The sequence below is a fragment of the Microcaecilia unicolor genome, chromosome 4 (genome assembly GCF_901765095.1).
Source record: "Microcaecilia unicolor chromosome 4, aMicUni1.1, whole genome shotgun sequence".
Taxonomy (NCBI): Eukaryota; Metazoa; Chordata; class Amphibia; order Gymnophiona; family Siphonopidae; genus Microcaecilia; species Microcaecilia unicolor.
The window spans coordinates 73,481,911-73,494,898 of NC_044034.1; the positions used below are offsets into that span (position 1 = coordinate 73,481,911).

The window sequence follows — 12,988 nt, forward strand, 5'->3', positions numbered from 1 at the left end:
TAGTTTTAAGAAAGAATCTTAAAACTCATTTTCTCTTATTAGCTTCTCAGGTTCCTAGCGGTAGATCTTAGAAGAACTATGTATGGGCCAACTCCATTGTGTTTTTTGTTTTTGCATGGATTGTGAGTCCTTGTTGTTATTTGTATTACCTGCAGTGTTAAGATGTTTATTAGTTTAATTAATTACAACGAGCTGAATATTTTATAAACCACACCATTTTTTTTATAGAAGGGCAGGATATCAAGTAAAATAAATACATAATCCTCAGTATGAAAGAAGCCCAAAATGGCAAGGGTATCATCTAAAGAAATCTCTTTAACATCTCCTGAATATGTGTTCATTTCCACAGAGTTTGCTTAAACGTTCCCTGTAGCTGCTGCCTGGAACCTTTGACCAGATTTCAGGCATTCTGATTGGTGTGAGCCATGCCCATGGGGAAGGGAAGTCTCTAGACATAGACACATTACTCGAGAAGAGGCCTGACCACAGAACCTTAAAGAGTTTTCATTACTTTTTTCCTGTTGATCACCCCACTGGTGATCCCATTGACACAGCTCTGGTGTATTATTTGATCAACTAAGGGTCACCAGCTATGACCAACTCTATCTCTCCCATATATTATGATCATTAATATTCTTTCCCATAAAAAGCAGCCATTCCCTGCATCTCTGGGTTCCAAAAGTATAGCATTTTACTTTTGTTGCCATTAAGATGCAATTTCCCCTGCAGTCTCTTTGTTGACTTGCATATCAAAGGCTCTTCCCACACTCCATGATTATAAAGTGACCAGATAGCTCCTTGTCATGGCAGACAGGCTGAAACCATGCTGGTTGGATTCACCTGCATCTAATGACTTTTTATGTCAATCATTTCAACAAAAGTGGGACCAGGGTTGGCCCAACCATTAGAGAAGACTGACAGTTGCCTTGAGTGGCAGCTTCTAGGGTTGCCAAAGAGCATTCAAAGCAAAATAATAGATACTGACAGCCACACAGACTCAAACAAACAGGAGGCACTTTTTCAGCAGGGAAGGTGGGCAGTTTTCAAACAGCCCGTTTAGCCAAATTATTCTAGGAAGGGTAATGCTAAAGACATCATTATTGTTGGGGGTGGGAGGAGGGACAAAAGGCTTAAAAGTTAATTGGAGAGGGATGCAAGGTTTAAGATTTGCCTAGGCTTAGCTCAGCTCTTAGGATATGGAGCTACCTGGTCACCTCAATACGCACTCATTTGCATGTATTGTGGGACACAAGGCAGACACAGTCTGATTCTGACTCTTGTGTAATCATTTGATTTTTTTTGTAGGTTTATATTATACCTATAGTTGGTTATTGTATGATTTTGTTCTGTTTTTATATGTTTTGCATTATTATGTATGTTTGTTTATATTCCGCTCTAGATAAGGGCGGAATATAAATTACAACAAAATGAAATAAATACAGTCAATGAAAATATAACTGACACCTTTAAGATATAATGCTCATATTTTATTTTCTGTTTCTTAACATTAATGTACCTTACATTCAGAATTTCCAGTACAACATTTTCAGTTCTTTCTCTACCAATACATTAAGGATCCTGTTCACTATATATTACCCAGAAACCTATATGTCTTAATTCTGCAAAATTCCTGAGCTGTGTAAGTGACTGAATATCTGGTAACCCCAGATTATTGTTGCAGGAAGAAAAGACTGGGCAACCGTGGGCATATTTTACTCTGCACTATGGATATTTAAACTTCTGTGTTATTATTTGGACACCTAAACATTTCACAGAATTGAAGCTTTATGGAATAGCACCTTACAAATGTTTGCATCTTAGTATAATAAAAAGCCCCCGATATAAAAATATATATTGCAGTTGAATAGCAGCATGCCAATATCACATGTAACAAGGGGCTGGAGATACTTGGGGTACTGTGCTTTTAAGATCTCTCTGGTAATAATAACATTATACAACTACACATAGAATGTTACTTGCATATTGTATAAAATGTATATTGCAATCACATTTGCTTTAAAAACATTTTCTGCATATTGTAATGTACATACTACATGTCAAACTGTACAGCTGCGATTATATTATGCAACAGAGTGAAATAAAAGCTTTTCAAAAGGCTATTGCATCTATAAATTCTAGCTGCAAACCTGACTCTAGATTAAGTTGTTTTAAAAAAATATATATATATATTTTTAAGAACCCACAGAAAATGCAGACCTATCAAAAATAAATAAATAAACCAGACTGATAACAACTCTTAAGACTAAGGGGATATCCTAGGGAGTCTATTACTAAAGATTAGCGCATGTTATCTGCAGCAGGACCCATAGGAATAAAGTGTGCCCTGTGGCGGATAACATGAGTTAATCTTTAGTAAAAGACCCCCTTATTCTGCTAATGTTTCAAGATGTGGAGAGCACATGACCATTAACCCCAAGAAAAGGCAATCACTTTAACAGCTATTCTTTTTCTCAAGATAATCCTTCATGAGGGCTAGCTTATGTTTTTGAAAATGTTGCAGATTTTGAAAACAAGATCCAATACATTCAATGATGTTTTGTTTTTTTTTAGCTTAGAGCTTGCAAAAGACCAAACTAAAGACAAAACCTGATTGTTTTCTTTGAAACAATACACTGAATGGTGGCAAAGAAAAGCAAAGAATCAAACCTTTAGGTACAACTTCAAGATCTAATTCATGAGGCTTTTTGAAAATGAATTTTGCACTGACAACTTCCAGGTTATTAATTGTTTTCCTATCATTCTAGGCTCCCCGAAGCTGGCATGACAGGGAAATCCCATTGTTTGCTCTTCACATTTGACAAAAGCCATTCCCATGTGAAAGACAAGTTTAACCCGTGGGATCCAAACCCCTGATACCTAAAAGAGGAAACCGTCTGCTGAGTTCCCAAGCAGGAGACCTGGTCATTCTGTCACTCTGATTAAAAGCACGGACCCTTTGTTCACTGGTGCTATTTTGGTCCTGTTTTGGTGTGTGCTGTCATGGCTTCTATAAATCAAATGGGAATCAGCAAAAAAAGGGGATTTTGAATAAATAATATAAAGGGATGGATTTGTTCAAATGCATCTTGAAATGAAGTCAAGGAAAGGATATTTTAATGAGGTGTAAAGTTCCACCAATATTACATCAAGTTAATTGTGCACAGAAAAACATTTTTTGGTTATTTTCATTTTTTGGGGTCTATTTCCCAATTTTTTACCTCTTTTTTTTTTTTGTTTCACACATTTGCATTAATAAAGATTTTTAAATGTGCATTAGAATTCTTGAGCATCCATCAATTGATTTTACATGTGTTAATTCACAGATTAACACGTGTTAAATTCATCTTCCATGTACATAGGGGCCCTTTTACAAAGCGTCGGTAAGCCCGACGAAGGCTTACAGCACGCTGACCCGGAACTACTGCCAGCCCAATGCGGCCACTGGCGGCATTTCCACCTTGAGTGTGCACTATTTCCAGCATGCCATAATGTTTTTATTTTATAGCGTGGCACAAATCCTGCAGTAATCGGGCATCGTCGTTCGCCTCCTGGTTACTGTGGGGGCCCTTATCGCCACCTCAGTGGGTGACGGTAAGTGAACCCCCCTCTCCTCCCACATGGCCATGCAGTAAGAGTAATCTTATGTCATGGCCATTTTTTAGGGGCTTTTACCCGCTATGGTAAAAAGGCCCCTGGCCTGTGGGAGAAACAGCCCCTGCTGCTACTGCAGGGCCCTTTTTCTCGCAGCATAGTAAAAGGACCCTGAATTTTTCAAGTTGTGTTAATCAACTAATTGCTTGGAAATGAATATATATCCCTACTGTTTTCTAAAAAAAAACATTTAATTACCTAACGCCTATGTTTACTAAGGCACGCTATAGGCGCGTTAGGGTTTTTACATGCTAACATGGCCATAAAAATGTATAGGTGTGTTAGTGTTTAATGTGCCTTAACTTTACAGGCGCATTAGAAAAGCTAATGCACCTTAGTAAACATACCCCTAAATGTTTTCTAAGTAAAGAAGATTATCAGTGTTGTGCCTCAGGATGTTCAAGGCACGTGAAATTCCAGCCCAGTGGATTTCAACCTGATTCACACTTAACTAAACATGTACCCCCTCTGTTTACTAAGCCATGCTAGCGACCGCCATGTGGCAATGCCGACACAGCCCATATCCCCAGGATTTAGTCATGTTCTGGAATTGCGCTCAAAACTTGTTTAGTTAACAAGCCAATCAGTGCTGATAATTGCCACTTAACAATCAATTATTAACACTAATTGGTATTAATTAGAATTTATGTTCACAACTAAGCGTATTCTATAACATGATGTGTGTAAATTCTAAGTTGCATAGTAGAAAAGGGGGATGGCCATGGGCATGGAATGGGCAGGTTATGGGCATTTCTAAAATCTATGTGGGTGGTTATAGAATACACTCGGTCCTAATTTAGATGTCGGCATTTACAGCAAGTTTTACTTGGCGTAAATGCTCACAACTAAATTTAGTCACATGGATGGGCACTCGGCATATTCTATAAACTGTGCAGAAATTTAGGCTGCGCAAGTCAAAAAGCAATTTCCAGGAAGCGCTGGAAATGGTGCATGCTCAACCCGGAACTACTGCCGGCAGCTGCATTGCCCTGGCAGTAGTTCAGTTTTAAACAAAAAACTGTAGATTATAATGCTACTGGGTCCACTTACAATGTAAAAATGCAAAAAAAGGAGGAAAAGACCTCAAAGCACCCGGTTGCTCAAGCGAACATTGCCACTTCCGTTTTCACAGCACTCACCGGGCCAGTACATCATCATCGGCCAAAATCCTCCTCACGAGCCCGCGTTGGGCTTACCACCGCTTTGTAAAACAGCCCCTTAGGCACCCCAAATCTGTGGCTGGTGTAACTACGGGCACACCAATACCAGGTTATGCTAGTATTCTATAATGGAATCTGGGTACCCAGATATCCTATATAATAATTCTCACCTCCAATGTTCTAACCTACCTGGGACCATGGATCCCTCGGAGGTGGTCTGCTAGGCAGCTAAGAACACACTGACGTCAGTAACGTCACTGACAGCTGATTCTGAGGCAAGGGGAGGAGTAGGGAAACACGCGGAGCACAGAAGCTTCAACAGATGATCATTCAACAAGCATCGCCAGCACAGACGAGAAGAGAACTTTGGCTGTCTTCAGCACAGGTACGCGATGCCAGCGAGGGAGGGTTTTCTGCAGGAAGGGGGGTCGAGATGGTCGCGGCACGGGGGTCCAGGGGTCAGTAACGTGGAGGGGGGAGTCTGGAACTCGGTGGGAGGGGCGTGAGGGGGCCTTGAACTGGGAGGGAGGGGCATGAGGGGGCCTTGAACTGGGAGGGGGGTCTGGAACTCAGACGGAAGGAAAGAAAGGAAGGAAGGGAGGGAGGGGTCTGGGGAGGGGGGTCTGGAGCTCAAAAGGAAGGGGGTCTGGCACTCGGAAGGGAGGGAGGGAGGGAGGGGGTCTGGAACAAGGGAGGGGGTCTGGAAGGAGGGAGGGAGGGAGGGAGGGAGGGGAGGATTACCTTGCTAGTGCCCGTTTCATTACCTACTGAAACGGGCCTTTTATACTAGTTGTTATAGAATATTCTTTCACTGTGCAACATGAAGGCCCCTTAATCTGGTTCCCAACTGCAAGATTAATTTTCAAAGGGAAATGGCTTGTTTAATGGCACATACATTTTACATCAACTCTTCTGATTCTGTGGATGGCCAGTGGTGGAAAACCAGCACATGCACATTTGAAAAAACAGTCTCCATGTTCTCTTTTCTCCCTGACCTACATAATTCATTTGCCTCTCACGAATGTTTCTTTCTGACCAGTGTTCCCTCTAAACTGTGTGCAGACAGGTCAGAAAGGGAGCGCACAGGCCTAGCAACTGCATGCACATCATTTTTGCTGGCTTTCTTTATTGTGAACATCGAGTCAAGGCTGAAGATTTGCGCACAATCCGGCCAATATTTAAAACCATTTAACTGGCCAGGAATGGCACCAGCCTGGTTAAATGCCACTTAACCAGTTCTCCAGAGATAATCAGCAGGAGATAGCCGGATAGTGGGAGATCCTGCCGATATTCAGCACATCGCCGGCTAAGTTTGGCAGCCAAATTTGGCCACCAAAATAGCAGGTATATCTTTGGCTGGTTTAGGCTTAATCGGCTGGTGCTGAATATCGGCTGTGCCAGTTAAATTTAAACCAGCCAAAATACACCTGGATATTCAATGCCGGTTACCTGAAATGACCCAACTACCTCCCACGGTCTGAATATCAGGGCCAAAATGTTTTTCATGTGCACACAGACCAGCAAAAATGAGAGATGACTCAAAAATGTTGGTGACTCAGCTAAATACATGTGTGCTGGGAAAACCCCTGAATAATTTTATCTGCTCATCCTCATCCTCGTTAAGGACAGAATTCCGTAAAGAGTGCCTAGAAAATCAGCGCTGAAAAAAATAGCACTAAAAAGTGCTATTCTATAAACGCTGTTTATGGTGTAGTGCTTAGAGCTGGGAACCGCAACTCGATTTAGGCTCGAACATTTACACCAGCGAAACCTTGGTGTGAATCCCTGCACTTAAATTAGGCACAGAACCCCTTTATTCTATAACAATGCAAGTAAATTAAAGGAATACCCCTGATCCGCTCTTGACCCTGCCCATGGCCATGCCTCCTTTTTGGACCTGCACATAAAATGTACGCATGGATATCACACCTAAATTTATGTGCATAAATGTTAATTCAATCCAATTAACACCAATAATGGCTTGTTAAGATCTCAATTATCAGTGCTAATTGGCTCTTTATTCAATTAATTTGCACATGTGCCCAAATTTGTGCATACAGGGGTCCTTTAACAAAGCAGCAGTAAGCCCAACGTGGGCTTACCACTCGCTAAAAGTGAAATACCACCAGGCTACCACAGCAGCCCGGCAGTAGTTCTCACCCACAGGGCACATCATATCCGGCGCTACAAAATATTTTAATTTTCATAGCGCCGGTGTGTACCCAGCGGTAATTGGGCAGTGCCGCACACTGCCCGGTTACCGCTGGGTTAGTGCGAGAGAGCCCTTACCGTCACCTCAATGGATGGCAGTAAGTGTTCCCCCCTGAAATGACCGCACGGCAAGTGCTTCACTTGCCGCCTGGTTATTTCCTGAAAAAAACAATGACCTGCCTTTTGCCCGCTGCAGTAAAAGGGGGACCTTGGCACATGTCAAAAACACGCGCCGACCCCCTTTTGCCGCAGCTTCATAAAAGGACCTCACAATTTTTAAGCAATTTTCCTAGAGTACAGGGGTAAATGTTTTTCAAATATTCAAGTTTTGAAAACATAACTGCATCATGAAAGAAAGTTGTTTAAAAAAGCACGGTTTATAGAATAGCATTCAGTGCACATTTTTTTTTGGCACCCAAATTCGGCTGTCATTTACTGAATCTATCCCATTGTCCCTTATGTCTTTTAATAATTGTGTTATTTTATTGCTCTTGAGTCAATCATATTGGGATTGGCCACATGACTACTTTTGGTCAGTCAGCCTACAAAGGTACAGACCAGGGGTTCTCACCCCAGTCCTGGGGATACACCTAACCGGTCAGGTTTTCAGGATATCCCTGATGAATATGCATGAGATAGATTTGCATGCCCTACCTCCATTCTATGGAAATCTATCACATGCATTTTCATTGGGACTATCCTGAAAACCTGACCGGCTTGGGGTATCCCGAGGACTGGGGTGAGAACCCCTGGTATAGGCTGATTTTAGACCATTTGTTCCAGGAGTTCTCTAAAAGCACTGATGCAGAAAGAGAAATTATTCAGGAACCAATCATGCACGTTTTCATTCTAATGCAATGCAATGATTGGATAATTATGGTACAGCGCTATGATACATCAGCCTTTTTGTAGAACCGACCACACATCAGCAGTTTTTGAAACACTCAGTTCTGTAAACACCTATAAAGCCGTCATGACTTATGTCAACAGCTTTGCCCTCATCTTGCAGCCCTATCTAAGCTTTTCACTATGATAGTTTTATTTTAAATAAATACGTCTTATAAATAAACATAAAAATTAGTTAAACTAGTGATATGTTTAGGTTCATCAAGATCAGAACCCTCCTCCCTCCTTACACAGACAAACACGTATACACCAATATACAAAAAAAACTTGAGTTCAACTAGCTACAGTGGAAGAATAAATGTTTCTTATGCTTAACATTGAAATAAGACCTTTGGAAACAATATCATTTTTTTTGGGGGGGGGGGGATGGTCTCAGGCTTGTTGCAATTATATATTGGTAGTAAAAGTTGTTATTTAAAGTGGTTATTGGGATGAAAGACGAGAGTGAAACACAGTGGGTCAGTTATATTATCATTTCTATTAAAAAATATATATACATCCATATTCAAAAGTGTTCTTAGGGTTTCTGGATGCCAAAGCAAGACCTCAGGTTTTTTGGGAAAAGAAGAATTGTCTGAAGTCTTTACACGGTTGTGAATTATGAGCCAATTACACCATTGCAAAGAACAGAATAAATGCTGGCAATTTGGTGTCATGCCTCAAACCCAAATTTTCACTGTTTGTATTAGAATAGCACAAATCATTGCTAGCTGAACGCTAAGCCCCATGGGGGGGGTGGGGGTGGGGGGGAAGAAGTGTCAGCCATGTCCATGTTATGCCCATCTTATTTATGGAGGCACGCCTCCCAGGGCACCAGCAGTTACAAATCACAATGGCTGGAGAGAGCTGTCACTTTGCACGAGTCCTTCAATGGCTTACAATGCCTTGTGGTGTGCAATCTTTCTTTACGCCTTTAAACTTAGGGGTCCGTGAAAGAACGGCCTTTTTGTTGCACTGCTCACCTCGGATTATAAGTTCCTTCCGTTGAAGCACTTCTTCTCCCGTGTACATGTTCCTTGCTTTACAGCCATAGGTGCCCGAATCTTCCTGCGTGGCATTCGTAATATTGAAATCCAACCTGAGGGAGTATTCCTCTATGAAAGAGTTTCTATTGTTCTTCTGATGAACTGTTTGGTTGTCAGCTGTCCCTGGCAAAAGCAGCGTAACGTCTGTGTACAGGTATTTGTTTGCCGAACATGACAAGGTCACCTCATTTCCCTCTGTAGGCTCTTTATCCACATCAATATAAAATCCATTTGGTATATCTGGAGAGAAAGGAAAACAAATTTATTAAACAGGCAACTACTCTGTGCAAGCTGAAATAGTTCTAATGTATTATTTATTTGCAACAAGCAAATAATTGAGGAGCAAAAAAGTCCAAGGAAACCAGTCTTCAATGGTCCATAATGTTTACTGAAACAGAATAGTGCAACTGGAGGTGCGACTCGACACAGGCCGTGTTTCAGCAAAGATGCCTGCATCAGGAGTCCAAATCCTCTATGTCACTAGTTCTTCTGTTACATAAAGGACCAAAAGTGCAACGGTCACAGAACTACTGGTTAGTTAAGATGATGTCAGACAAACAAACTCTTTTGCTGCCTTCATACAGGATGATTGAAGGCTGGTTTCCTTGGACTTTCTTGCTCCTCACTTGCTTGTATGTTGGATAATTTATCCCCATGAGGACTTTATCTCTTCTTTGTATGTTAACTGATTTATTTATTTGCACACTTTTGGGGCCAAGCATGACAGCTATGTGACTAACAACTTAAAAATAAACACATAGGGTCAGACTCTATAAATGGTGCTGAAAATTCAGTGCTGATAAAACGGGGCACTCAATGCTATTCTAAAAAGAGCACTTTGGCATGAGCACTCTTTATAGAATAGCATTGAGCACTGACTTTTTCCCTTATATGGTATTGAAGCCCCACCCAGTGCATCCCAGGATGCACTGGGCAGGGTGCCACCATTTTGAAGGTGGTGCCGAAGGAGGAGGGAGTGCTACTCCCTTCTATGTTCTAAAGGTATGGGGAGGGGGGGTTGAGAGGGCGGCTGCAGGTAGGGTTGCCCACTGGGCCACTAGGGACATTTTTTTGGTGTTGGAGGTTGGGGGGGGCTAGAGGTCCACAAGACCTCCAGCCCCCTGTACCCTTGTGTGTGGGGGAGGGGGTTGGAGGCTCATATCCAGAGGGTGGGGGTAACAAGAGCACTGGGCCACCAGGGAAATTTGTCGGTGGAGGATAGAGGGGCTGGAGGTCCACCAGACCTCCAGCACCTTGCTTGCGGGGGCCCTGACCTGTCAAACAACTCCTGTGGGGGTCTCAATGCTCAACTTTGAATATGAGGACTTATGTCAGCTGAAACCTGGTGTCATTTGGCATGCAAATTGGGTGCAGATCCCCACTATTCTGTAACAATGTGTGCATCTTTTGGAAATGGTTATGACCTGCCCACGCCCCCCCTCCCCCCCAGGGCCATGACCTTTTTGAGTTGCACATGATCAAATGTAGGTGCCCAGTTCCAGAATAGCATGTAGCCAGAACAGCACCCAAATCATAATTGGTGCCAATTAAGAACTTGCTAGCTCCAATAATTAAATCACTGGAGCCCATTAACTAATTATGTTGGGCACCAATCTGAGATCCGCACACAAATCTGGGCAACCTTTATAGAATCCTGGAGATGATATCTCTGAGGTTAACATAGTATCAGTTTGATTGAGAGAAGGAGGAGGATAGAGGACCAACATCAAGAGTCAGAGAGAAGAGACCCTAAGGCATCCTGAAAATGGTAAGTTTTGAGCATGGATTTGAATTTAGGGAGGGAGGTTCCAGTCTGATGGGAGGATCCAAAGTTTGGGCCCTAGGTAGTTGACAGCAGTTTTTCTAAACATATTAGGAGAGGGAAGGGAAAGGAGATTAAGCTAAGTAGAACGGAGTGCATGGGTGGAAAGATATGAGATGAGAGGGTCGTTGATGTAGGCAGGAGCAGTTGGAGGTGGCCTTTAAAGACTAACAGAAGGACTTTGCACTTAATGTGAAAAGAAACATTGTCAAGGAAAGGTATTCCATTCTAATTAAATGTTGCCTCTGGATGCCTGTAGGCAGGGCCGCCACGAGACTGATCCCGAGGCCCCACCAGCAGAAGAGGTCTTCCTCCAGCGCCACGCTTCACTTTGCCACATGGCCTGCCCCTGTGGCTACTTTTTCTCTCACATCGCGTGTGTTCGGTTTCAAAACCGAGCATGCGCAGCCTGAGGGGGAAAGCAGCCGCTTGGCAGGCAAAAGCAGTGTGGCAGAGTGAAGAGCAGCGATGGAGGAAGACCTCCTGGCAGGGCCTGGGGGGAACCCCGCCAGCCAAGCCAGAGGCCATGGCCTGAAATCCTGCTGTGTCTGCTCCTCCTCAGCCTCCAAAGGGGGCCCGGAGTTTTCTCTCTCCTGCTCCTGTCGGGACGCGATCACCCGGGTCCAGTCAGGAGCAGAAGAGAAAGAGAGAGACCCCAGGGCTGGGCCCCCCTTGGAGATCTGGGCCCGAGGAATTTTGCCCCCCTGTCCCCCCCTCTCGGCGGCCTTGTCCGTAGATAGATTTTGGGGTTCCCTCCCCAGTTTCTGCCCTGGGCCCCTGAATGTCTAACACCAACCCTGATTGTACGGTACCTCTATTTATGGGTTTGTTTTGGCTTTGCAATGTGCCATTACAAGTTTTCAAAGACTAATAGGGGCTCATTTTCAAAAAACAATATGCAACTTTGTAAGTCTAAGTTCATTGAATATACGCCTCTAAGCCTCTTTCATGTTTTATCTCACATTTTTTGAGGGCTGTTGTCATACTGCCTGTAGAACTGATATACTTTTTTACCTGTGAACTTTGCTCTCATCGTCAAAGTGAAAGTATTCATTTACTTTCATATTAAAACCCCCTATATGAAAAGTACCTGCAGATATTTGCAACTGCTTTTTTTTTTCAGCTCCTTTTCCAATTAAAGAAATGAGTGTATTTTTAAAAACAGAAGAATGCAGACATTATTGCAATCCACAGCCTAATCCCTCCCCACCGAGAACACTTCCGTTAAAAACAGGTAAAACTAACTGTATTAGGAAAACACCTTTGAAAATATCCTTCTCCAAGTGTTGTAAGCTAAACTGAATACTTAGGGGCCCTTTTACCAAACTTTGGTAAAACATGGCCTTAGCGTGTGCTTACGCGGCTCATTCCTGCACACAAAGGTCGTTTTTATTACACGGGTAAAATGGCCAAATTTCAGTTTTTTAAATTAATAGCTATCTGCTAGATTCTATATATCGCGCCTAGCAATCTGTGCCAAAATTCAAGCATATTCTGTAACGATGCGTGCAACTCAATTGGCTGAAGAAGCCAATCAGCATTTTTAGCAGCATTTAACAAGCAATAACGAGCACTAATTGGCAATAATTAGAATTTACACACATAACTCGCTAAATGTATTCTATAATGCACAACGCCTAAATTCTAATCCATGGAGTCAAAAAGGTGTGCGGTTATGGACGGGAAAAGGAGCATTTTGTGGGCATTCCAAAATTTATGCACACAGTTATAGAATATGCTCCTCTGCGCCTAAATCTATGCACCGGTATTTATGCCACATTTCCCTTGGTGTAAATGGATGCGCATAGTTCTAGGCGCTGGGATATCACTACCTCTCCACCCTCATCTCTCCCTACACTCCATCCCAGGAACTCCGTTCACTAGGCAAATCTCTCCTAATTGCACCCTTCTCCTCCATCGCTAACTCCAGACTCCGTTCCTTTTATCTCGCCGCACCTTATGCCTGGAATAGGCTTCCTGAGCCCTTACGTCTAGCTCCATCCCTGTCCGCCTTCAAATCCAGGCTAAAGACCTACCTGTTTGATGCTGCTTTTGACTCCTAACTTGTCACCTGCTCGTAACCTTTATCTTGCCTTCCTCTCTTCAATAGTCCCTTTCCCTATGTGTCCTTCTGTCTGTCCAACCCTTATCCCTTATTGGTCCTGTCTGTCTGTCCTGATTTAGATTGTAAGCTCTTTTGAGCAGGGACTGTC

The 12,988-nt window shown here is 42.8% G+C and overlaps 1 protein-coding gene across 1 annotated transcript in view; it reads right to left on the reverse strand.

Moving 5' to 3' along the window:
* The window catches only part of FLT1 (fms related tyrosine kinase 1), a 317,946-nt gene that overhangs the window by 105,426 nt on the left and 199,532 nt on the right, over window positions 1-12,988 (reverse strand). Inside the window, 1 exon segment of the mRNA XM_030200343.1 lies at window positions 8,891-9,193. Within this exon segment, the coding sequence (XP_030056203.1) occupies window positions 8,891-9,193 (303 nt within the window).